Below are 26,865 nucleotides of genomic sequence, written 5' to 3'. Positions count from 1 at the left end.
AGATCAAACTACTGAAAGCAACCTGATTGAAATATCCAAGTGGGATCTTATTAATAACATTTTTGATCTCTGAATGATGATGAAGCAAATCCTTGTGCTATGTTCTTTGGCCAATGGATGGCAGCATACATCCTTTCTCTGTGTGTCTGATTATCATGGTCCTGTGTGATTCTGAATTTACTTACCAGTGCCCTGCTATTAGTGTTGAGGAATGCCCAATAGTGGTCCAATTGTAAAATATGGATTTATGGATGATACGAATGAAAAGAGACTGATTCTCGGGGATTTGGGGGTGTTTATGTACCTATTCTCAAATATATCTGATGGCAATACTTTTTATGATGTATTGTGAGCAGAATGACAGAGCCAACAAAACATTATTTAACATGATTCTTCAAAATGTAGGCTACACTTTATTTTAAACAAAAGTACAAAAACAAAAACCAGTATTTACAATACTAGCATGGCAATATTTACCCTCTTTGGTCTTATTTCCAATTTGTTGGTTTCACATTAACTACAACGCAGGACACAAACAGCAAGCTGACAGTATGAGATATGTGGTAAATCTCACAGAAATCTACAGAAGCCTCAAAATCCACAGAAGGCTTACATTATAATTATTACTGTCAAATAACTGCAAGAAATTACTATCAATTGTTCAGTACTTTTAAAGCTAAGTGGTTAAATTTGTGAGAATAATTGAATAGAACTAACAGAGATGCTAACCTTGTAATCTTGAACAATATAAATAGCTAAAAATAACCAAAACAAATCACAATTACATCTAGGTCTGATATATTTGCAGGTTCAGTAAATGCTACTCATAACCCTGACCTAAATTGTGAAGTATGCAACTACTGGACAACTTGTCTCTTTACACATACAAAATTACATAAAAGCACAGAATTTAACACTATGAACACAACTGAGATAAGACATATTCTGTAATGTAGTGGTTATGTCCAAACTAAACACAACCCACTGATACACAAACAGATGGTCAGAGTGTATTGCATGCCTAACAGCATCACTCAATCTCCTGATACTTTTGATGGCAAAAATGTACAAAAAAACAAACAGGAACCATGTAACATGTCATGAAATAATTTGTACAACAGATCTTCTACTTCCTGCAATGCAAAGTGATGCATCTTGGTATAATGCTTAACTCATATTACGTTACAACCAAAGCTAGTTATGTAGCCTATACCCTTCCCTTAGCCCTTTCATTAAAATATTCAACAGTTTATTTTTCCAATGGAGACTACACAAAATGGCAGTGTATGTTCCATAAAAAATTTACAAAATGTATTGACTGTGTTCGGTTGTGTTAATGGGTGTTTGGTTGTGTTGATGATATGGAACTGAGATGGAACAGCGGCGAAGACCTTCAGATCCTCTATAATGCATTGAGGGTCAGGGAGGTATAGGCCAATGCACACATCCTTACAGAAAAGGCATATGGTCCAGTAGTTATTCTAATAGCAATAACGTTAATTCAATCCAAGCCAAACACTCCAATTGGCATTTTTCTCAATTTGACCAAATCCTTCTTAACCAACACTTGAAACAAAAACTATTACAAAGGAAAGGTAACACATTTTATCCATAGAGCAGACAATTTAGGCTTATGTACAACACGTATCCTTTCATTTAGCCAGTTTTTTTCTTTCAATATTCAGAGGAAATCAAGTTTTGTGGATAAGTCCAAATCCAAATGGTCTTCATCCAGTTCAATGCCCCCTTTTCAAATTTTAACAGAAGTGAGCAAAAGCTTCTAGTTTCCGCTTCCGCACTGCAGAAAAATTGTGATGATGTTAACAGCATCTTTTAATCTAAAACATAAGAAGTAAATATTCTAATATACAGTAATAGACGTGTTTTTCAAGACATGTTCTTTACCTTTTTTTTCTCTCATTCTTTAAACATTCCTTTTCTTTACACCTCAACTTTCTGGCTGTTTTCCTCCAGCTTCTCCTCTATTTTCTCCTCCAGTTTCTTGCTCTCCTCAGTGGATCCATCCTCCTTCTCACCAGTCTTCCAGCTGCCTTGCCTTTTAACACCAATCAGGTTGTTTAACACAAATCCCAGCCCTCCAATAATAATACATACATCACCATAACATGCTATATATGAATGGCATTTTGATTTAATGAACTTACTTGGATTTCTTCATGTACAGCCAGTATGCTAGACCCACAACTACAGTGGCCAGGAGCAGACCAACAATAACTCCCACCACCAACTTTGTTGTGTCACTGTCATCTGATGAGCCTGTAAAGGCACAGAGAGAGAGGAGAAACATCAGAAACAAAGCGAGAACATTCTGCAAACGAAGAGACTGCAAAAAATAAATTTGCGTATGTATAAACAGGGTTAGGTAGGTTACTTTTGGAATGTAATCTGATACAGTTACTAGTTACCTGTCCAAAACTGTAATCGGTAACGTAACTTTTGGATTACCCAAACTCAGTAATGTAATCTGATTACTTACTTTTGAATGACTTTCCTTTAAGAGGTATTAGAAGAAGACAAAAATGATCAATCAAACGCATTTGGTATGTCATCATAGTGGTCTCTGACCAGAGGTGGACGTATTTCAATTACTTTTGTGTATTTTGTATTTCACCAGCCTGAACTACTACATCCAATGTATTTGGTAACAATATACTTTCGAGACCTGTAACTCGTATTACAAAACAATAAAATAATAATACTTTTCTATACCATTTATTTTAAGGCGGTTCACAATTTTGTGTCCCCCTTTCATCCTGCATTGGTATCAGAAGTCTGCTGACAATGGTGTGATAAGAGTGTGTGATAAATTACCAACATGTAAATGTAAAAATGAACACTTGCAAAACACTTACATTTTGGTAATTTAGCAGACACACTTATCCAGAGCGACTTACAGTTAGTGCATTCAACTAAGGTAGATAAACAACAACAACATATCACAGTAATGGCAAGTAAAACACTCAGGTGGAACAAACTTGAGTCCCAGATCAACGAAAGTAGTGAATTTCAGATTTTTCACTGTGGGAGGCCAATGGAGTTTTAACTTGTGCCTTTTTTCAATGCTGAATTTAATTTCATTAAGAAAATAGAAAGGTGGCAATGTATTTTTTCACAAAACATCCTTTAATCTACAAAATAATCCAATAATCTACTTTTTAAAAAGTATCTGTAATCTGATTACAATATTTCTGCTGGTAACGTAACTGATTACAGAAGAAGAAAAAATTATCCGTTTACATGTAACTAATTACATGTAATCAGTTACTCCCCAAACCTGTGTATAAATGTCAATGAATACATATGAATGAATAAGGTACTGTATACACATTCATGCAGCAAAATTCAATGGTTGTTATAGAATTTGTAACCTTCTGTATTATGTATTATGATTTAGATAAATGTGAACTGCTCCTTGTGAACATGTAATAAATACAATATTGGCAAATGAAAGGATGGATAACATTGAGAGATTGTCAGGATGCTGGTGGCTCCACTCCTTCTGATCCTCAGAATTTGTATGTTTATCTTAACAAATATTTCCTACATCCCCAGCACCACATCTTGTTGTTCAACAGCGTTTCAGCAGTGGGGCAATTTGTGGATGCTGTTAATCTGAGATTGTGCTCTGGAGGGTATAATGCACAATAGCAGATTCCACTTTCTCTGGGAAGCTTATATATTTTTCTACAGAATCCCTCCTCTCCTCCCTCTTGCTACAGGAAATGTTAAATAAGATCATCACAACTTACCTTGTTTATCCATTCTCACCTCCTCAAATACTGAAATCAGATATAGAGTTATATTAACGTCCAACCCAGAAATCAGTTAAGTATACTGTATAATGTTATTGGTCAGACAATGTGTTATCGGCTATGTTAGACTCTAGATTGACTGTAACACGGTGTGGGTTGTTTAGATTTCCTGGTCGCATGCAAACTGAGAACATGACATCAGAGGGGGGAAAGGATAGTCCAGCATCCCGACAAACAGACCAAAAGTGAGGGAGAAGAATGAAAAAGGGAAAAATGCTTTTCCAAAAACACAAAGATGAATGAGATATGGCTGTCTGTACTGATTTATCTAATACTGCAGAAACCAAAGGGAAATTATTGCAGAGGAGCATGCATAGTATGTCCAGTATGCATAGTAGCATGTTTTAGGTTGGCTAGAGACAAGAACTAGGTCCCCATGGCAAGGTTCCCTCCATAAAACATTTCCATACTTTTTTACTAATCATCATGCAGTGGGGGAGTTTGTTAGCATCGGGAGAGGGTGATCGACCAGATTCACACAAGGATTAATGAGTTACCCTTTAGAGAGGAAGGAAGGGGATAGGACAGGGAATTTTAGGCCATACCACCACACTGTACTTACAGGTCGACACGTTAATAGCCCTGGTGTCCTGGCCAAGCTCATTGGACACAGTGCAGACAACGGTCAGGTTGACTGTAGGCACAATGGTCAGCTTGTATGAGATCTTCCCATTGACGTAGGGACTTTCATCAGCCTGAAAATTAAATAGACTCAGCTGTTAGTGTATAATGGCTTATTGTATATCTTGTGTATCTGATGGAGATTTAAATGCCATGCAGAACATAGCTGCTTCCTCTTCAGTAATAGCACAAAGCTGCATATCATAGAATTCTATTGCGAGGAATATATGGAATCTTATATTATTCCATGGCATAATGAATGTTGTTCGAATCAAATAAAATATGTATATTTCATGTACTACCACTAAGAGGTGGTGTTGTATTTTCGTGAGGCTCAACCTATTCGTGAAAATAAGTATCTTCAGGGCATAGAGGCAGAGGACTAGAGAAACCCCTAGACAAACAGGCAACACCCATTTCACATCTTCTAAGAATACGATATGGTGCGTCTGCTATGAAAAGAGCCAGCACTAAACTTACATTTGATGTCTTATCCTATTTACCGTGAACAGGTTTTTTTTCTAAACGTTGAATGCACTGGTGTGTTTGTCCCCAGATGCGCAGAAATGTGAGCTGTGACTAAATTACTGTGTGTGAGTGACTCAGCCATAGAACATTAATCGAAAGAGGTCAGTGCAGCTTTGGAGTGGATTAATCATGCAGACCCAATGGGTGTGTGTGTGGTCATGGGACATGACCACACACACACACACACACACACACACACACACACACACACACACACACACACACACACACACACACACACACACACACACACACACACACACACACACACACACACACAATCTCACGCTGGCTCATTGTGTAGCTGTGCTATCAGTGCACACACAGGTACGCCAAGAACAAAAATCCTTTGTCTTCATGACAGACCAATGCATAATAAACGTGGTGTGCATCTGAGAGAAGGAAACCTATCTACAAAAACAGTCCATCAGTTTGGGAAGTGTCAGTCTGAAAAGTTTCAAGAAGAGAAGTTACTTAGGAAGTCACAAATAGTAACATAGTGAAATACATTGTGGGGGAAGTTTGTCTGTCTGAAAAAGTGTGGACAGTAAAATACCACAAGCACTGATTCAGTACAAAGACATCCAAAGGTTCATTGACTGTAAACCTCCCAGATTTAGAGTTCCCTGGCTTCCTGACAGATTCCAATAAAAGGAAGCTTAAATTGACTGTTTCTATAAGGTCAGGAGCTGCTTTCATATCGGTAGTAACACACCCGGAAAGATGGCGAGGATTTGTGTGTTCCGTTCCATTCATGTGATGGCACGCCACAGAAAAATGGGTGCATGGCACAAGGTGTTGCTTTGAGAGAATTCCAGATAGACAAATGATTTTATGAGTCTTTACTGCTATTCCAGGATAGATAAGGGTGTTGTGCATTTTACAGTAACTGATGGATAAATACAGTATGTGTGGTCTGTATAATGAGTGTCCCTGTGAGTGTGAAGTCTAATGGCACCTCATGTGTGTCAGTGGAGTGTCCTGGCACCTTAGTGAAGATGTCTGTGTTTGTTCATACCGAGGTGCCGTTAACGCTCCAGGCCACAGTGGGTTTGGGGGAGCCCTCAGCCTCGCAGGTCAGTACCTTGTGCTGGCCGTCCTCGCCACGCTGCTTGGCCAACCGCCGGATGACTGGAATACCTGTAAGAAGACGCATGACCTCCTCAGCTACACCAAAACGAATAAGAAAATGATTGCACCATGCCATGCAACAACACCACATGATGTATGGACAACACAAACAAATATGGAGAAAGCCTCTCCCTGAAGTGAAACAGCTACTGGGGAATCAGGATCTTTGAATAAAGGTCTATCATTAGCAACAGGTACAAAAATCTATCTTTGAAAAACAGTGTTGAATGTGACCAGTAACAGCACAAAAGCCTTAACTGAGTAAATGTCCCAAAGTCTTTACCTTCAACGACCAGCTCGAAAGAGGCTTTCTTGATGAGAGCGCCCATGGTGACCACAACCTCATACTTTCCAGAATCAGAGTAGGTCAGCTTGTCAAACTTTGGCATTTTGTCTAGCTTGCCATTGTCCTGGAATGATATAAGATCAACCATTACATTTGCATTTTGGGCATTTAGCAAACGCTCTTATCCAGAGTGACTTACAGGAGCAATTAGGGTTAAGTGCCTTGTTCAAGGACGCATCGACAGATTTTTCATGTAGTCGGCTCGGGGATTTGAACCAGCGATCTGTTGGTTACTGGCCCAATGCTCATTACCACTAGGCGCCCTTCACATTCATTTAAATTATGAAAAACACGCTGAAGTCATCTTATTGCTTTAATAAGGTTTTATCACCCATTTCCAACCAAAAACATAAATCTAGGCCTTATAATAACTTTGGTACTGTTTAGTCTTACCTTAGTCCAGGACACCCTGAGTTCTCCAGATGCATCGATCTGCAGGTTCAGAGCCAAGCTTTCGCCGGCGCTCTTCATGACCTTCTCAGAGGGGCTCAAACTCATATCCAGGTCTGAAAGGGAGGAAGGGAGGAGAAAGACACACTGTAAGCAGGCAGTTAACCGCCTCGAGGAGAAGGGGCCACAGCACTCCTGTTGAAAACCATATCAGCTCCCTATAGAAGCCTCAGCACGTCCGCATTGATCCAGCTTATTTAACGCATTAAAGGAAGTGAGCTTTCCAAGTATTTTCACCTCACAGCGTGAGACGAGATGCTCGGCTTCTATTCTCTCTAACAAACCGTATGTCCTTTCCTGCTGAGGGATGCGGTTGCAAACGGAAATATACTCTGACAATGTTCCCCTTTGAGAAAAATAACCCTAATGACTTTATACTGCCGGACAAAGAATGAATTATGAATTAGATGATAAGTAATTTTCCCACACACTTCCAAACGCAATCTATAGTAGCAGGAAATGGGCTATCATTATGGCTGGTATTTCCCATGAATCCATTGCTGGCCTAGCATTGTTAAATAAATTGCTGGCAGTATTTCAGTTGAAGATAATACATAACTTAATTGAAGAACTAATGCTCGCTAGCTTAAAACATTGATAAAGATATCTGTAGATAAAGAGTGACTTACAATTGATGGTAATGTTCTTGGAGTCTTCCATCTTGGCATTGTCAATGATAGAACACTTGTATTCCCCTGTGCTGTCACGTGTGACATCAGTCACAGTGTAGGAGTCAGAGTTCTCCACCTTCACCACCTTTCTCTTTAGGAACATAAGGATACATTTTGAAACTCTCAGATGGGTTTGAGTCTAGGTTAATGTAGCGCTTCACAGACAGGGTGGATGCTGTAAGACATGTAGAGTTTGTCCAGGTGTAGGGTTTGACTGGGTTAAAGAGGACAATGGCAGTAGAAGGCAAGTAATTAAAGGGGTCAGATTAAGAACTAAGGGCATATGCCAGGTGGGGTTTCTGGTTGTGTGGGAGGATAGTGGAGTCATGTCATTGAGAGCTTGCCTGAATGTGGAAGTTGAAGCTGGTGGGAAGTGGGTTCCCGTCGGCCTTGCACTTCAGAGTCACGTTGTCTCCTTCCATAAGGGGCCCTTTAGAAATGACATGTAGACTGACCCTCTCTGTGGGGTCTGTAGGGAGAGGAGAGAGAGAAATACCAGGAGAGAGAGAACAGGAGCAAGAGAGCAGCAGAGATGGAGAGGAGAGACAGAGAGTGAGAACAGGAGCCGGAGAGGAGGAGGACACAGTCAGGCTGAGACCTGAAACACAGTGACCCTGGGCAGACAGGGCTTCTGAGACCATCACAGTGACCCTGGGCAGACAGGGCTTCTGAGACCATCACAGTGACCCTGGGCAGACAGGGCTTCTAAGACCATCTCAGTAAGCAGACTAGCCAAGCTAGTGACGTCCTCAGGGCTGTACACTCCATTTCTGAGTGTGTTCCTGTGGCGATGGCTGCTTTTGAATGCAGCGACGAAGCTGGTCGAACGGCAGCCACACCCCGAGGCTCTAGACAAAATTCTCCTTTCAAACATTAATGATGCTGCTCCAGATCAGCCAAATTGCCAACATTTCTTTAAAAACAGGATTCAAACAGCCGCCGAGGTACTATTTAAAGGGCCATTTCGAGTGAATAACATCGACTATGCTATTCCTCGAACGCTACGCTCCGAATCACTCCCACAACAGACTCATGGACACATAATTTTTAAATTAGTGTCATTATTGTGTCATTATTCTTGTCTGTCTGGGCTGCAAGAAAAGAGCCATAGAGGCACAAATGATCGGACTATAACTTGAAAATAAAACAGCCATCAATCTGGTTGTCGATACACTGACTGCTGGCTGCTGAGGCTGATAGCAGATCAATAGCCTTCCTAGGACAGACAGCAGTTAGGGAAGTTGTGTCGGTTAGGGCAGTTACAGGCAGTTAGGATAGTTGAGGCAGTTAAGGTAGCTGGGGCATCTTGGGTAGTTTAGGTAGTAAGGGTAGTTGAGGGAGTTTGAGGTTGGTTTGGGCAGTTTAGGTCTTTGGGGCAGTTTGGCTAGTTAGTTGGGGCCTTTTAGGTAGTTGGGCAAGTTTGGGTAGTTAGTTGGAGCAGTTTAGGTAGTTGGGCTATTTTGGGTAGTTGGAGTAGTTTGGTGGCTCTCTGGTTACTTACAGGTGACAGTGAAGGAGACTGGGGAGGACAATGCGTTCAGGGTCCCACAGGTGAACAGAGCATCTGTGTCTCCCTTCTCAGCTGTGTACTGAAGAGTGGAGGAAGTGGTGGTGAGGCCAGTGACTTCGTCCACCTTCACTTTGGAACTGATTATAATGCCTAAAAATAACAACAATACTGATTAGAAATGGTATGGTTACAGAGTAGCATATCGACACACAGATAAACAATAATATGATCACCAAGTTACTGACATTTTGGATCCTGTAGAAACAGACACATTTATGAGAATTGAAGAAAATATGTAGCTCGAGAGGTGATATTTAACTACTCGGTTCTTGTGGAATCTCACACCAAACAAGTGAAATGTGTGAATGTGCAATCTTCAGCCCCCTGCAGTTGTTTACCACTTGTAAATAATCTATCAGAACTTCAATAACGTACCTTTCCCATCCGCCACCAGATGTTTCTTGTTCTTGAACCATGTGATGTTGGCAGCTGGGTTGGAATCAGGGGCGCTGCACTGCCCTAGCTGTGCAGACGATAAAACAAAGCGAGGAAAAAAGTGGAAAAATCGTATTTTAGAACAATCCACAAGGGCATACGAAAGGTTGGAAAATCCTTACGTTATAAAAGTAGCTCAATAAAATTCCAATATTTTTGTTGCTTAATTGATAAAATATCTGTGCAAATTAGCTCTCATCTGTGGTGGATCTACTGCATTTGTGACCCCCCCCCCCCCCATGTAGCATGAAATGCCCAAAGCATTTTAAACCTCCTCTTAGATCCATCCCATGGTTGTTTTAATTGGAGGAGGGATATTCTGCTGTTTACTAATTCATCAGGATCACTTCAAAGCACTCTTCATTCCAGCCACACCGTTCTTCTTTAGTTTGCCTCAAGATACTTCATCTCCAATGAACAATTTCCCTTGATATTCCTGCTTAATATAATGTAGGCATAAGCAAAAGCATATGATGAACCTACCTGGGTTGGTTTGCCAATCTCCAGCTCTGCGGCTAGGGCTGTGATCTCCACTCCGGTTGGAGCCTCTGTAGAACAGTTAATAACATTAACAAGCTTTAGGCATCTCAGAAAGCACTCACTATCACTCTGGCTAACCATCATAATATCACACAGCACAGCATTGACCTGTACCTCAAAGGCCCATTCTATAGCATGCATTAGTATGGTTGCAATATTGCCCTTCTGTACCCACTGTGGATAAGGAGTTTGACAGGGTATTCTGAGATGTCAGCCCCAGCCACCACCATGCAGGTGAAAATCTTCTCATCCTTCAGTGATGCTGCAGCAATCAGCAGGCTGGAGTTTTCGGCCATGCTGACACGGTCTTTGTACTGGTTGGTGGCTATGACAGAGGCATCCTGGTCTTTCAGCTGGGTCAGCAGGTCCCCATTGTCCTGGAAATATAAAACAGTTTGGGTATTAAAAAACTAGCTAACGGAGCTGTACTACTGTAGGACTTGGTATAGAAACCATTGAACATATCATTCACCCACTAATGGTGAAGGAGCTAAATAGACTTAGTTTATGACTTATTAACAGATATTTTAGAATATCTAATCATTATTTTTACACTGTTGCTGCTCTGGAAGTTTGAAAGCTTGAAGAGGACGTGTATACATATATACTGAACAAAAATATAAATGCAACATGCAACAATTTCAAAGATTTTACTGAGTTACAGTTCATATAAGGAAATCAGTCAATTGAAATAAATTCATTAGGCCCTAATCTATGGATTTCACATGACTGGGAATACAGATATGCATCTGTTGGTCACAGATACAGTGCCTTGCGAAAGTATTCGGCCCCCTTGAACTTTGCGACCTTTTGCCACATTTCAGGCTTCAAACATAAAGATATAAAACTGTATTTTTTTGTGAAGAATCAACTACAAGTGGGACACAATCATGAAGTGGAATGACATTTATTGGATATTTCAAACTTTTTTAACAAATCAAAAACTGAAAAATTGGGCGTGCAAAATTACAAAAACAAAAAGGTGGTATTTGAACATAAATGATGGACTTTATCAAACAAAACTAACATTTATTGTGGAACTGGGATTCCTGGGAGTGCATTCTGATTAAGATCATCAAAGGTAAGTGAATAATTATAATGCTAATTCTGACTTTTGTTGACTCCATAACATGGCGGGTATCTGTATTGCTTGTTTTGGTCTCTGAGCACTGTACTCAGATTATTCCATGGTGTGCTATTTCCATAAAGCTTTTTTGAAATCTGACACAGCGGTTGCATTAAGGAGAAGTATATCTTTAATTCCATGTATAACAGTTGTATTTTCATCAACATTTATGATGAGTATTTCTGTAAATTGACGTAGCTCTCTGCACTTTCACCGGATGTTTTGTCACCGGATGTTTTAGAGGCAAAACATAACAACGCGCCAATGTAAACAGAGATTTTTGGATATAAATATGAACTTTATTGAACAAAACATACATGTATTGTGTAACATTAAGTCATATGAGTGCCATCTGATGAAGATCATCAAAGGTTAGTGATTCATTTTATTTATATTTCTTCTTTTTGTGATTCCTCTCTTTGGCTGGAAAAATGGCTGTGTTTTTTGTGCCTAACATAATCGCATGGCATGCTTTTGTCGTAAAGCCTTTTTGAAATCGGAAACTGTGGTGGGATTAACACCAAGTTTATCTTTAAAATGGTGTATAATACATGTATGTTTGAGGAATTTTAATAATGAGATCTCTGTAGTTTGAATTTGGCGCCCTGCACTTTCACTGAATGTTGGTCAGGTGGGACGTTAGCGTCCCACGTACCCTAGAGAGGTTAATAAGTTTATTGATATTCCACGCCTGTCAGGTGGATGGATTGTGTATCAAGAATGGTCCACCACCCAAAGGATATCCAGCCTGATACGACTGTGGGAAGCATTGGAGTAAACAATGGCCAGCATCCCTGTGGGATACCTTGCAGTGTCCATGCCCTGATTAATTGAGGCTGGTCTGAGGGCAAGAGGGGGAAACTCAATATTAAGAAGGTGTTCCTAATGTTTTGTATACTCAGTGTATATCAACAACTTACGTATTTCCATTTTGTTATGAACAGGTCCTTTGGTTTGGGGGCTCCATTGTTGCATGGCACCTCAACGGTCTCTCCATACAGGCCGATAACAGTATCCATAGCGCTCACTGAGAGAGAGAGAAAAACACATGGTCATTTACTCAGTCAGGAAAAGGAATTTACTGGTCATTTACTCAGTCAGGAAAATTGTGTCAAGAATAATTGTTGTACATATTTTTTTACTTTTACCTCTTTTTCGTGGTATCCAATTGGCAGTTACAGTCTTGTCTCATCGCTGCAACTCCCGTATGACTCGGGAGAGGCAAAGGTCAAGAGCAGTGCGGCTTGGCTGGGTTGTGTTTCGGAGGACGCACTGCTCTCGACCTTTGCCTCTCCCGAGTCATACGGGAGTTGCAGCGATGAGACAAGACTGTAACTGCCAATTGGGTACCACGAAAAAGGGGTAAAAGTAAAAAAAATATGTACAACAATTATTCTTGACACAATGCCCGCTTAACACCATTGTGCCAGAGGAAACACCATACACCTGGCAACCATGTCAGCATGCATTGCGCCAAGCCTGCCACAGGAGTTGCTAGTGCACGATTGGACAAGAACATCCCTGCCGGCCAAACCCTCCCCTAACCCAGACGACGCTGGGCTAATTGTGTACCGACCCATGGGTCTCCCGGTCACGGCAGGCTGCGACAGAGCCTGGACTCGAACCAGGATCTCTAATGGCACAGCTAGCATAGCGATGCAGTGCCTTTGACCACTGCGCCACTCAGGAGGCCTTGTCTGTGGGAAAATCTAATTATATTTAACACAGCCCGAGATCTATTGACTTTCAAATGAAATCAGGTCTTACTGACTGTTGTGGGGAATGTCAACTCATCTTCATAAATATCTATCAGGTTGTTAATTGACAGGTGTCAGTCTACCTTGTAGCACATTAACAAAATGCACAAGTGTAGCCAACATTTGAAATGGCTTATTTACAGCCACTTTACTTCACATCCTTTCCCACCCCCAATCTGTACAATATGTTGCTGTGTAGACAAAGTCCAGCATGAGAGAGAGAGAGACTGAGGAAGGGATTGTCACACAGGCATAGAGAGGGGAAAAAAGAGGTCCTCATTGTCATGATGTGGCCCTTTCTGGGTGTAGATCGTAGCTTCCCCCTCTCTCATTCTCTCCTACACCCAGGTTCTGTTATCTCAGGTCGTAAATTCCTGGCGGAGACTCTCTTCCCCTTTTCATGCAGATAGAGACCACAGAGTGAACAAAGGATTTCACGTGGCCGAACTCCTAAATCCCCAAAATGGGAAAATGAAACTATATGTCCACTTGTGAGAATGTGGGAAGGGTCAGTGGACACTTAAGGGACAGTTATGTTGAATGTGTTTCATTTGGTGACCTCACGAAGGACAGGAAACACACATAATATATCTCTGATGTGTGTACATTTCTCAGTTACGGTGTTTGCATCTAATTCTTGTATAAACTGAATGAGTAAAGATGAAACTATTTGTGAAATGATATAATGTGATGTTAAACATTTTATGTGAGAGAATTGTATTCCCTTTAAAGTTTAACTAAGTCATTGGCCCGTCCCCGTGAGCACAGACATGATCTGGCGTCATGGAACCACCTTTTCTATTGTTACGAATAAAAACCCCTCCTGAGGAAATCCTCTTCAGACTAAACAAACCCACAGTGTGAGCTGTGATTGCGAATAGTTAAGACCATGTATACCTCGGTGTAAACTGAGGTGGCACAGGTTTGAGACCCAAAACTAAAAAACTATACCACGTGGAACATTGGCTACACATCTGGAAATGGTTAAACTCTGAGACTATTGATCCCTACAGAATAAGAGCAAATCTTAGATACTAATTACTAGTCTGCAGCTAGAAATTATGTAAACCTGTGACGAGAATACCGACAACCGCCGAAACACCTATCTATGAGAACATTTCTGAATAGTACTCTGAAGTATCCATTCTAACCATGAAATACTTTGATCTTCAGGGAAACAGAAAGAGAGAGACTCGGATGAATTCTCCAGCAGACGGACCGGATTCCAATAGAGAAGACAACAATGACATACACCGTAAATATGTACTTGCAATTATCTTCGAATGAGCGGCCGTTCATGTGCGAATGACTAGCATTTCAATGTCGATAATTATAGACTGTGTAATGAATCCATTTTGTCTTTCCAGCACTTTCTGAGTCCACACCCACTTCCCTTTGTCCACAAAGCCGTCATATTGGCTTATCCCACTAGGGAATCTGTTAGTAACCAATATCTACTGTTTGTTTGATTATGCATTTCTGTGATTATTTAGTTAGTTAGTAAAATAAATGATTAAGCCAATTGGTGTATGGATGATCTATAGTAAAGGCGGGGTTTGTGCAGATAACCAACAATTTACGACTTTCAAATGAGTGACGTGAGGTAAAGAATAATTCAGAAATAGAAGACTAATTGATCAGATATTAAAATATCTGAAGAGTTATATTTGGAAAAGTATAACTTTGTAATCTGATCTTCTGTGGTGCCCTGACTTCCTAGTTAATTCAATTTACATGATTAGTTTAAAGACACGACATCATGGAGCAACTGACTACAAGGTGTTGCTCAGCTAGCCATCAACAGCACTCACATTTTAGCCTTTTCAGAGTTCAGGTCGGGGTTAGGGGGTGGTTAGGAAAGGAAATGACATAGCAGAGCCATATAACTAATAAAACACCTAGACTGGAGGCTAAAGGACGGCAATTAACAAACTGTATCTGCTAGATTTACTGGTAAAAATCCTTAACCCCATACGTAAACAATAAACAAAGTACTCAACTGTCCTTAATTTTACATTAAATGAATCACCTCCATTGCAGCATCAGGGGATCTCCCCAACAAAAGCAGCAGAGTATGCTATCTCTACAGACGATACTGTCACGCCCTGACCTTAGTTATCTTTGTTTTCTTTATTATTTGGTTAGGTCAGGGTGTGACAAGGGTGGTTTGTTTAGTTTTTGTATTGTCTAGGGTTTTTTGTATGTCTAGGGGTTTTTGTATGTCTAGGGGTTTTTGTATGTCTAGGGGTTTTTCTAGTCTAGGTGTTTATATGTCTATGGTTGCCTAGATTGGTTCTCAATCAGAGGCAGCAGTTTATTGTTGTCTCTGATCGGGAACAATATTTAGGTAGCCATATGCTTTGGTTATTCTGTGGGTTGTTATTCTATGGGTTGTTATTCTATGTTTAGTTGCCTGTGCTGCACTAGCCATATTGCGTCACGGTTTGTTTAGTTCTGTTCAGTGTTCTCTCTTTTATTAAAGAGTAATGTTCGCTTATCACGCTGCGCCTTGGTCTCCTCTTTATGACGACCGTGACAGATACACTGCATTCCAGTGCTTGATTTGGGATGAAAGAAGTGCTGTCTTTTTCCAAGTCGGTCCATTAGACTATGTTCACTAAACTTCACAAATGACTAAATGCTATAGAGACCTATTCACTGTTACACATTTTCCATGACTATTATTATAATCTTCATTAAAAAGTAAGCATTATTGACACTGAAAGGCTGCTGTGTCTGATCCCATGTAGACCTACCATCTTCTGCCCTTATGCCCTTGATCAAGGCACTTAACCTCTCCACAAAGTAGAACTGCACTGTTAGTCACATGTTGTCAAAATATGGTCAACCCTCCATCTGGAGAGCTCCTGGGTGTGCAAGCTTGGCTATTGATCCAGCCCAAGTCTGCTGATCAAGGTCCTGTTGAGCAGCTGATGTTTAGGCTACAATGTAGTTATACCAGGGCTTGAACAAACGTCTGCATACCCAGTAGCTATCCTGGAGGATGGTTCCCACCCTTTATATAAAATATTGCAACATTATGTCTTTCTAAAATTATTCCCTCGTTCAACGAATCAGGGATCAAATGGATAAAGTAGGCTACTTCAAAGCAAGGTATCTAACTAGACATTTGTGTTATAAGATTCAAATATTCATGTTTTGGGAGAGATTGTTGGTCAATTAGGCTATTCTTCGTCTCTTTCTCAATTAATCTTTCCTCGACTCCTTTCCTCATCCCCTTCTAAAAACCCATTGGAGAAGAAGGTGAGAGGGGAGGGACAATACAGTTGCAATACAATAAAGGTGAGGAGATAGGATGCGAGTAATCAAGGAAAGACAAAGTAAGAAAGCCCTAGAAGCCATCGTGTGGTGATCTCACCTGCCCAGACATAAAGTATGGTTATCTTAGCTCAACCAAGATCATAGTTTTGGTATGATAATGGATGCTGCTTTGTGGGTATGAAATGCTGTTGTGTACAGGGGTTGCATCCTAGGTCAGCCATTCACGGATTGTTACACCCACACCAATGATTAAGGACAAATCTGTGCAGTATCATCAGACAAAATGAGAGTGAGTGACAAACAAATAAAACAGACAAACAGGGAATGTTCAATAACCAAAAAATACACAATGCTTAACTTCTTAAGATATATTTTCACTTTTGGATAAATAGCGTGCCCAATTTCAACTTCCTGCTACTCGTGCCAACAATATAAGATATGCATATTATTAATATATTTGGATATAAAACACTGAGGTTTCTAAAACTGTTAGAACCATGTCTGTGAGTATAACAGAACTTATGTAGCAGGCAAAACCCAGAGGACTAACCGTTCAGATTTTTGCTTTTTTGAGGTCTCTGTCTGTTCAGTGAATTCTCATTGGGAAACAATATTTCTTAGGCACTTGTTTTCAGTTCCTACCGCTTCCACTGGATGTCGACAGTCTTTGAAATTTGGTTGAGTTTATTCCTTTGTGCAATAAAGAAGTACGGCCATCTAGGAAATGGGTAACACTGTTGCGCAAGACTTGAAAAGTAGCGTTAGTTTCCTCTCGTCCTCTATTGAAAACAGATAGACCCGTCTTCAATTTGATTGATTATTAACGTTTAAAAATACCTAAAGTTGTATTACAAAAGTAGTTTGAAATGTTTTGGCAAAGTTTACAGGCAACTTTTGAGATATTTTGTAGTGACGTTGCGCAATTTGGAAGCTGTTCTTTTCATTTTGGATATATATGGCCGGAATTAATTGAACAAAAGGACCAATTGTGATGTTTATGGGACATATTGGAGTGCCAACGAAAGAAGCTCGTCAAAGGTAAGGCATGTTTTATATTTTATTTATGCGTTTTGTGTAGCGCCTGCAGGGTTGAAATATGTTACTCTCTTTGTTTACTGTTGTGCTATCATCAGATAATAGCTTCTTATGCTTTCGCCAAAAAGCCTTTTTAAAATCTGACATGTTGGCTGGATTCACAACGAGTGTAGCTTTAATTTAGTATCTTACATGTGTGATTTAATGAAAGTTAGATTTTTATATCATTTTATTTGAATTTGCCGCGCTGCATTTTCTCTGGCTTTTGACCAAGTGGGACGCAAGCGTCCCCTATACCATAAGAAGTTAATGAAACACTTTATTTCATATCATACAAAGAACACCTATGTAAATGGTTAGTTGTCACGCCTTCCTCCGAGGTCGGTCCCTCTCCTTGTTCAGGCGACGTTCGGCGGTCGACGTCACCGGTCTTCTAGCCATCGCCGATGCACCTTTCATTTTCCATTTGTTTTGTCTTGTCTTCCCACACACCTGGTTTCAATTACATCATTACATGTTGTGTATTTAACCCTCTGTTCCCCCCATGTCCTTGTGCGGAATTGTTTATTGTAATGCTTGTGCACGGGTTTTACCCATTGATTATTGTACTGTTAGCGGTGGTTTTATTTATTAAACTGCGCCTTGGTAAATCCGTTTTGCTCTCATGCGCCTGACTTCTCTGCCGCCAGTACGCTACTCTTACATTAGTGGCTTTTGACATTCATCTTACTCCCAAGCAAGAGATGATTGATTAGTTAAATGAATAGTGTCTAATATAAATAATAAGCAGAATGTCAGGGCTGGGATGGAACAGAAACCTGCACACCCAGTAGCTAAATATCTAGGAGCAAGATTGGCCATGCATGTTACAGGCCTATGCATTGTTACTTTTAACAGTATTTTTGTAGTCCAGTACCATATATAACCCATAGGAGATATACCCTTCAGTCTCTCTAGGACTTGGAACTTTCTTAGGGACCTTCATCCACAGAAAGCTTTCACAGGTCTCTGTATCTGAGGTTAGGAAACAGGACATGCTTCACTATTTTTAAGCGATATACAGTGGGGCAAAAAAGTATGTAGTCAGCCACCAATTGTGCAAGTTCTTTCACTTAAAAAGATGAGAGAGGCATGTAATTTTCATCATAGGTACACTTCAACTATGACAGACAAAATTAGAAAAAAAATCCAGAAAATCACATTGTAGGATTTTTAATGAATTTATTTGCAAATTATGGTGGAAAATAAGTATTTGGTCACCTACAAACAAGCAAGATTTCTGGCTCTCACAGACCTGTAACTTCTTTAAGAGGCTCATCTGTCCTCCACTCGTTACTTGTATTAATGGCACCTGTTTGAACTTGTTATCAGTATAACCTCAAACAGTCACACTCCAAACTCCACTATGGCCAAGACCAAAGAGCTGTCAAAGGACACCAGAAACAAAATTGTAGACCTGCACCAGGCTGGGAAGACTGAATCTGCAATAGGTAAGCAGCTTGGTTTGAAGAAATCAACTGTGGGAGCAATTATTAGGAAATGGAAGACATACAAGACCACTGATAATCTCCCTCGATCTGGGGCTCCACGCAAGATCTCACCCCATGGGGTCAAAATGATCACAAGAACGGTGAGCAAAAATCCCAGAACCACACGGGGGGACCTAGTGAATGACCTGCAGAGAGCTGGGACCAAAGTAACAAAGCCTACCATCAGTAACACACTACGCCGCCAGGGACTCAAATCCTGCAGTGCCAGACATGTCCCCCTGCTTAAGCCAGTACATATCCAGGCCCGTCTGAAGTTTGCTAGAGAGCATTTGGATGATCCAGAAGAAGATTGGGAGAATGTCATATGGTCAGATGAAACCAAAATAAAACTTTTTGGTGGACAAAGAATGCTGAGTTGCATCCAAAGAACACCATATCTACTGTGAAGCATGGGGGTGGAAACATCATGCTTTGGGGCTGACCAGGACGACTGATCCGTGTAAAGGAAAGAATGAATGGGGCCATGTATCGTGAGATTGAGTGAAAACCTCCTTCTATCAGCAAGGGCATTGAAGATGAAACGTGGCAGGGTCTTTCAGCATGACAATGATCCCAAACACACCGCCCGGGCAACGAAGGAGTGGCTTCATAAGAAGCATTTCAAGGTCCTGGAGTGGCCTAGCCAGTCACCAGATCTCAACCCCATAGAAAATCTTTGGAGGGAGTTGAAAGTCTGTGTTGCCCAGCAACAGCCCCAAAACATCACTGCTCTAGAGGAGATCTGCATGGAGGAATGGGCCAAAATAACAGCAACAGTGTGTGAAAACCTTGTGAAGACTTACAGAAAACATTTGACCTCTGTCATTGCCAACAAAGGGTATATAACAAAGTATTGAGATAAACTTTTGTTATTGAGCATATACTTATTTTCCACCATAATTTGCAAATAAATTCATTAAAAATCTTACAATGTGATTTTCTGGATTTTTTTTCTCGTTTTGTCTGTCATAGTTGAAGTGTACCTATGATGAAAATTACAGGCCTCTCTCATCTTTTTAAGTGGGAGAACTTGCACAATTGGTGGCTGACTAAATACTTTTTTGCCCCACTGTAACATTTTATATTTAGTTGAAATTGTATTTTTATATTGTCATAGCTCTCTCTTTGGGACTGAAAACTTGTTCATTAGCCACTAGCTACTAGCTAGGTAGTTAACTTGTCCTTTTTAGCAGATCAAGCTAACCTTTGTGTCATTAAATAAACTAATATTGGATGTCTGTATATCCTTTTATATGTATCTAGCTACCTGATATTACCTAGAATAGAGGGTTAGAACTTGATTGAACTAGAATAGAGGAATACAACTTGATTTTAAAAAACTACCCGTGTGCTACACATTATCCTGGCTCTGCCACCTCCTGCCGCTGCTAATGTTACTATCCATGCAGGCAATGCAGCCTACTGCGAGGCTTCTTTGGGAAATGTAAGGACCATCCCACCGCGAATGCTATGGTAAAAAAACACTGACCTTGAGAAAACAACTAGACTAAGTTAGCTTAGCCAACTAGCTATTTTCAGCTATGACGGAACAGCTGTTGTTTACAAACGCACCGGAAAATCTCTGGGGTTCCAGGGTTCACTTCCGTTGCTCCTCAAAAAGCCGTTAAAAAGGTTTATAGAGGTGGTACGCAATTTCCCAAAATGTTGAAGTGGCGGTACAGCGCTCCGGACAATTCCGGTCCAAGTCAAGCACTGCTTCTTGCACATGCCACATCAATTTAGTATTTATTTTTCCCCAAAGAAAAACACTGATTCCTGTTAGCAAACAGTAAGCAACCATTGGAAGTGTTTTCATTTGTTTCCCATGCCCCATTGAATTTTAATCCCTTTAGAATGGGAGTAAATGCTTTTACCATGGTTACCATCGCTTCCACACAGATCTGTCCAGAGTGACCAGTGGCATCCTGCAGCCTGTATTGTATGTGCACATCAGATCTAATAGCCCAACGTGGGACTTTCAACACTCAATACCCCTTCTGTTACACATCAAACTGAACACAGTAATAGAACCTGGTATACCTGCAAATACTGGACAGTGACAAAAGGAGTTAGAAGGATTTACAAAAGAACACAACATTATTCAATATAAATGTTTAACCAAAAGTCTGAAATCCAAGTTTTAAACCTTACACTCCCAAGAACACAAAACCATACAGTATAATCCCGAACACAGCAGTTGTCAAGTTATCCTATTTCCATTGGATATTAGCTACTCCTTGTATTTCATATTCAAATTGTTATTTTTGAATAGTCAAATAAAGCTGTGTTCACCCTCTTGGAGAACTTAAAATGATTTTGGAGGGAAAAAAAGACTGTCCAGAGTGCAATGGACCACAATGGGAACGAATCGCAATGTGCTAAATTACACAATTGCAAAGGATAAAGCTCCTGCTGCCTGTTAAGATAAGGTTATCCTCAGCAACAGGAGCAGGTGACCATCAACATGACACAATGGTAACCATAAACTGAATAATCAGCCATTTAAATTACTAGACTTAACACCCCACTCTGTTTTTAATTACAAATGATGTGTGCACTCCATTTAAAGTTTAGTATCAAAAATAGTCTAATAAAAAGCATAAGCTGGCGCACAACAAAAATTATTTAGTGTAGAGGTGCTGACTAACAGTGAATAAACTGTAAGCTACAGTGCCTTACAAAAGTATTCACCCCCCTTTGCGTTTTTCCTATTTTGTTTCATTACAACCTGTAATTGAAATTAAATTTTATTTGGATTTCATGTAATGGACATACACAAGATAGTATAAAATGGTGAAGTGAAATTTAAAAGATAACTTAAAAAAAAAAATTAACTGAAAAGTGGTACGTGCATATGTATTCACCCCCTTTGCTATGAAGCCCCTAAATAAGATCTGGTGCAACCAATTATCTTCAGAAGTCACATAATTAGTTAAATAAAGTCCACCTGTGTGCAATCTAAGTGTCACATGAACTCAGTATATATATACCTGTTCTGAAAGGCCCCAGAGTCTGCAACGCCACTAAGCAAGGGCCACCACCAAGCAAGTGGCACTATGAAGACCCAATAAGCTCTCCAAACAGGTTAGGGACAAAGTTGTAGAGAAGTACAGATCAGGGTTGGGTTATTAAAAATATTTGAAACTTTGAACATCCCATGGAGCACCATTAAATCCATTATTAAAAAATGGAAAGAATATGGCACCAAAACAAACCTGCGAAGAGAGGGCCGTCCACCAAAACTCACGGACCAGGCAAGGAGGGCATTAATCAGAAAGGCAACAGAGAGACCAAAGATAACCCTGAAGGAGCTGCAAAGTTCCACAGCGGAGATTGGAGTATCTGTCCATAGGACCACTTTAAGTCATACACTCCACGGAGCTGGGCTTTACGGAAGAGTGGACAGAAAAAAGCCATTGCTTAAAGAAAAAAATAAGCAAACACGCTATGTCTGGCGCAAACCCAACACCTCTCATCACCCGAGAACACCATCACAACAGTGAAGCATGGTGATGGAAGCATCATACTATGGGGATGTTTTTCATCGGCAGGGACTGGGAAACTGGTCAGAATTTAACGAATGATGGATGGTGTTAAATACAGGGAAATTCTTGAGGAAAACCTGTTTCAGTCTTCCAGAGATTTGAGACTGGGATTAAGGTTCACCTTCCAGCAGGACAATGACCCTAAGCATACTGATAAAGCACCACTCGAATGGTTTAAGGGGAAACATTTAAATGTGTTGGAATGGCCTAGTCAAAGCCCAGACCTCAATCCAATTAAGAATTTGTGGTATGACTTAAAGATTGCTGTACACCAGCAGAACCCATTCAACTTGAAGGAGTTGGAGCAGTTTTGCCTTGAAGAACGGGCAAAAATCCCAGTGGCTAGATGTGCCAAGCTTATAGAGACATACCCCAAGAGATGTGCAGCAGTAATGCCTTTGGGGGGTGAATAGTTATGCATGCTCAAGTTTTCTGTTTTTTTTGTCTTATTTCTTGTTTGTTTCACGATAAAAAATATTTGGCATCTTCAAAGTGGTAGGCATGTTCCATTTTAAATCCATTTTAATTCCAGGTTGTAAGGGGTAAAAATGCCAAGGGGTGAATACTTTTGCAAGCCATTGTATAAAAACAAAGAACATTCGTAGTAGAACGGTGTGTATAACTACTTAAGAAATAAGCCAAATAAGGATTATCACCTCAGGCCTAAGAACAGCCCTTAGTAGGGAGTTATCACACGATCGTCGCCGGGTTCGAAGGCCTTATTGCTTTTATAAAATGCTTGCCAACATATTAATACAAATATTATACTTTTTTTCATAAAAAAATTCTGAAGTTGTGTCACGCCCTGACCTTAGAGTTCCTTTTATTTCTCTATTTGGTTAGGTCAGGGTGTGCATTCTAGTTTTTTCATTTCTAGGTTGGCCTAGTATGGTTCCCAATCAGAGGCAAATGTCATTTGTTGTCTCTGATTGGGGATCATATTTAGGCAGCCTTTTCCCACCTGTTGATTGAGGGATCTTGATTTGGTATTGTTGCTTTTGAGCCCTACAGTGCGCCTTCACAGCCCAGTGCATCCTGTGCTAGCTCCCCGCACTTGTCGTGCGAAAGGTGGTCATTTGTCCAGGGCACGTTGTGCCAGCTCTACGCTCCAAACCTCCTGTGCGCCTCCACGGTCCAGAACATCCTGTTCTGGCTCTACACACTGTGTCTCCAGTGTGCCCTCACAGCCCAGTGCGTCCTGTGCCAGCTCCCCGCACTTGCCGTGCAAAGGTGGTCATTTGTCCAGGACGCGTTGTGCCAGCTCTACGCTCCAGACCTCCAGTGATGATCCATGGCCCGGAGCCTCCAGTGATGATCCATGGCCCGAAGCCTCCAGTGAAGGTTCCTAGTCTGGAGCCTCCAGCGATGGTTCATAGTCCGGAGCCTCCAGCGACGGTTCCCAGTCCGGAGCCTCTGGCGACGATCTACGGCCCGGAGTTCCCGGCGACGATCTACGGTCCAGTTCCTCCGGTGACGATCCACGGTCCGGAGCTTCCGGCGACGATCTACGGTCCGGTTCCTCCGACGACGATCCACGGTCCGGAGTCCCCACGGTCCGGAGCTTCCGGCGACGATCCATGGTCCGGTTCCTCCGACGACGATCTACGGTCCGGTTCCTCCGGCGACGATCCACGGTCCGGATCTTCAGGCGACGATCTACGGTCCGGTTCCTCTGGCGACGATCCACGGTCCGGAGCTTCCGGCAACAATCTATGGTCCAGTTCCGACGGAGACAATCCATGGTCCGGAGCTTCCGGCGACGATCCACGGTCCGGTTCCTCCGGCGACGATCCACGGTCCGGAGTCCCCACGGTCCGGAGCTTCCAGCGACGATCCATGGTCCGGTTCCTCCGGCGACGATCCACGGTCCAGAGCTTCCGGCGACGATCCACGGTCCGGTTCCTTCGGCAACGATCCACGGTCCGGAGTCCCCACGGTCTGGAGTCCCCACGGTCTGGAGTCCCCACGGTCTGGAGCTTCCGGCGACGATCTACGGTCCGGTTCCGACGGAGACAATCAACGGTCCGGAGCTTCCGGCGACGATCCACGGTCCGGAGTCCCCACGGTCCGGAGCTTCCGGCGACGATCTACGGTCCGGTTCCGACGGAGACAATCAACGGTCCGGAGCTTCCGGTGACGATCCACGGTCCGGAGTCCCCACGGTCCGGAGTCCCCACGGTCCGGAGCTTCCAGTGACGATCCATGGTCCGGTGACGATCCACAGTCCGGAGCTTCCGGCGATGATCCGGCGACGATCCACGGTCCGGTTCCTCCGGTGACGATCCACGGTCCGGAGCTTCCGGCGATGATCCGGCGACGATCCACGGTCTGGTTCCTCCGGCGACGATCCACGGTCCGGTTCCTCCAGCGACGATCCACGGCCCGGAGTCCCCACGGTCCGGAGCTTCCGGGAACGGTCCATGGTCCGGTTCCTCCGGCGACGGTCCGGTTCCTCCAGAGCATCCGGCGACAATCCACGGTTCGGAACCTTCGACGCCGATCCACGGTCCGGCGCTTCCGGCAACGATCCCCACACCAGAGGCGTCACCAAAACCGGACGGATCCGCAAGTGGCGCGGGGTCGACGTCCCGCACCGTAGCCGCCACCAAGGCTGGATGCCCACCCGGAACCCTCCCCTATAGAGTCAGGTATGCGGCCAGAGTCCGCACCTTTGGGGGGGGGGGTACTGTCACACCCTGTCCTTAGAGATCTATTTATTTCTCTATTTGGTTAGGTCAAGGTGTGACTAGGGTGGAAATTCTAGTTTTTTTGTTTCTAGGTTGGCCTAGTATGGTTCCCAATCAGAGGCAGCTGTCATTCGTTGTCTCTGATTGGGGATCATATTTAGGCAGCCTTTTCCCACCTGTTGTTTGTGGGATCTTAATTTGGTATTGTTGCTTTTGAACCCTACAAAGCTGGACGTTTTGTTACTCTTCATTTGTTTTGTTGCCGGTTCACATTAATAAATATGATGAACGCCTTCCACACTGCACCTTGGTCCAATCCTTCCAACAACTACCAACAAGTTGCTAGTTATTTTCTCATGTTTTGACCCAGTCGTTAAGTCTAATCATTCTATTAATTTGACATAGCTATGCTAAACAAATCATTGGCATCTAGAGTACCTTCTGAGTACCTTCTGAAAGTATGCATTCCCCTATCCTTAATCCACATTTAGCTGTGTTACAGCCTTAATTCAAAATGGAATAATTATAAGCATTTTCTCAACCATCTGCACACAACACTCCATAATGACAAAGTGAAAACATGTTTTTAGATATTTTTGCAAATGTATTGAAAATGGTAAGCAACTCCAGTGTAGATTTGCCCTTGTGTTTTAGGTTCTTGTCCTGCTGAAAGGTTAATTAATCTCCCAGTGTCTGGTGAAAAGCAGACTGAATCAGGTTGTGCTCAACTCCATTACGTTTCTTTTTTATCCTGAAAAACTCCCCAGTCCTTAACGATTACAAGCATACGTATAACATGATGCTGCCACTACTATGCTTGAATTTAAAATATGGAGTGTGCTACTCAGTAATGTGTTCTATTGGATTTGCCCCAAACATAACACTTTGTATTAATAACTTCACCATGCTCAAAGGTATATTCAATGTCTGTTTTTACCTATTTACCAATAGGTACAGTTTTTACCAATATTTACCAATTAAGCACAGGCAAAATCCTAGAGGAAAACCTGTTTCAGTCTGCTTTTCACCAGACAGTTGCAAGGCACTGGAAAACCTCCTTGGTCTTTGTGGTTGAACCTGTGTTTAAAATTCACTGCTCAACTGAGGGACCTTACAGATAATTGTATGTGTGGGGTACAGAGATGAGGTAGTCATTCAAAAATCATGTTAAACACTATTACTGCACACAGAGTGAGTCCATGCAACTTTTTATGTGACTTGTTAAGCAAATTCTTACTCATTAACTTATTTAGGCTTGCCATAACGAAGGGGTTGAATTCTTACTGACTCAAGACATTTTAGCTATTCATTTTTAATTAATAAATAACCATTTTGAAAAACGCAATTTCACTTTGGAATTATGGGGTAGTCTGTGTAGGCAGTGAAAAAAAAAACAATTTAATCAATTTTTGAATTTCAAGCTGCAACACAACAAAATGAGGAAAAAAATCAAGGGGTGTGAATACTTTCTGAAGGCACTCGTCCTAGCCGCACTGTGCTGGTTAATTAATTAATGGAATTCTGAGAGTTTACGGTTTCCATGGTGAATTATTAGTTTCATGTTCATTCTTGGGCTAGCTACCCTACTGGTCCAGGAGAGATCGCATTTGTAAAATGATACATTGCTGCACAGTTAGGTTTATACAACCCCCAATTGTTGCAAACCAAATAGTAACATGAACTAATAATGTTTAGACACCATTTTTCAGAGGGAGATCAAGTTTATGAACTTCCTACCTGGGCTGCGGGACAGTGGAATTATGACATTAACATGTCATG

General features: G+C 41.6%; 1 protein-coding gene across 1 annotated transcript in view; it reads right to left on the bottom strand.

Annotated features, from left to right (window-relative positions):
• Positions 1-380: 380 nt before the first annotated feature.
• Positions 381-26,865, bottom strand: part of LOC139385526 (CD166 antigen homolog A-like) — a 68,167-nt gene continuing 41,682 nt past the window's right edge. The window contains exons 2-16 of the mRNA XM_071130649.1: positions 12,172-12,278; positions 10,301-10,502; positions 10,069-10,133; positions 9,526-9,613; positions 9,082-9,240; positions 7,925-8,049; positions 7,539-7,671; positions 6,853-6,965; positions 6,397-6,523; positions 6,001-6,122; positions 4,396-4,528; positions 3,771-3,800; positions 2,166-2,277; positions 1,906-2,056; positions 381-1,798 (exon numbers count right to left, since the gene is read on the bottom strand). Coding sequence (XP_070986750.1) covers positions 1,942-2,056; positions 2,166-2,277; positions 3,771-3,800; positions 4,396-4,528; positions 6,001-6,122; positions 6,397-6,523; positions 6,853-6,965; positions 7,539-7,671; positions 7,925-8,049; positions 9,082-9,240; positions 9,526-9,613; positions 10,069-10,133; positions 10,301-10,502; positions 12,172-12,278 — 1,631 coding nt within the window. The 3' untranslated portion in view covers positions 381-1,798; positions 1,906-1,941. The remainder of the gene's footprint in view (positions 1,799-1,905; positions 2,057-2,165; positions 2,278-3,770; positions 3,801-4,395; positions 4,529-6,000; positions 6,123-6,396; positions 6,524-6,852; positions 6,966-7,538; positions 7,672-7,924; positions 8,050-9,081; positions 9,241-9,525; positions 9,614-10,068; positions 10,134-10,300; positions 10,503-12,171; positions 12,279-26,865) is intronic.

Source organism: Oncorhynchus clarkii, chromosome 27 (assembly GCF_045791955.1).
Source record: "Oncorhynchus clarkii lewisi isolate Uvic-CL-2024 chromosome 27, UVic_Ocla_1.0, whole genome shotgun sequence".
NCBI lineage: Eukaryota > Metazoa > Chordata > Actinopteri > Salmoniformes > Salmonidae > Oncorhynchus > Oncorhynchus clarkii.
This window is presented reverse-complemented; position numbering and strand designations above follow the sequence as displayed.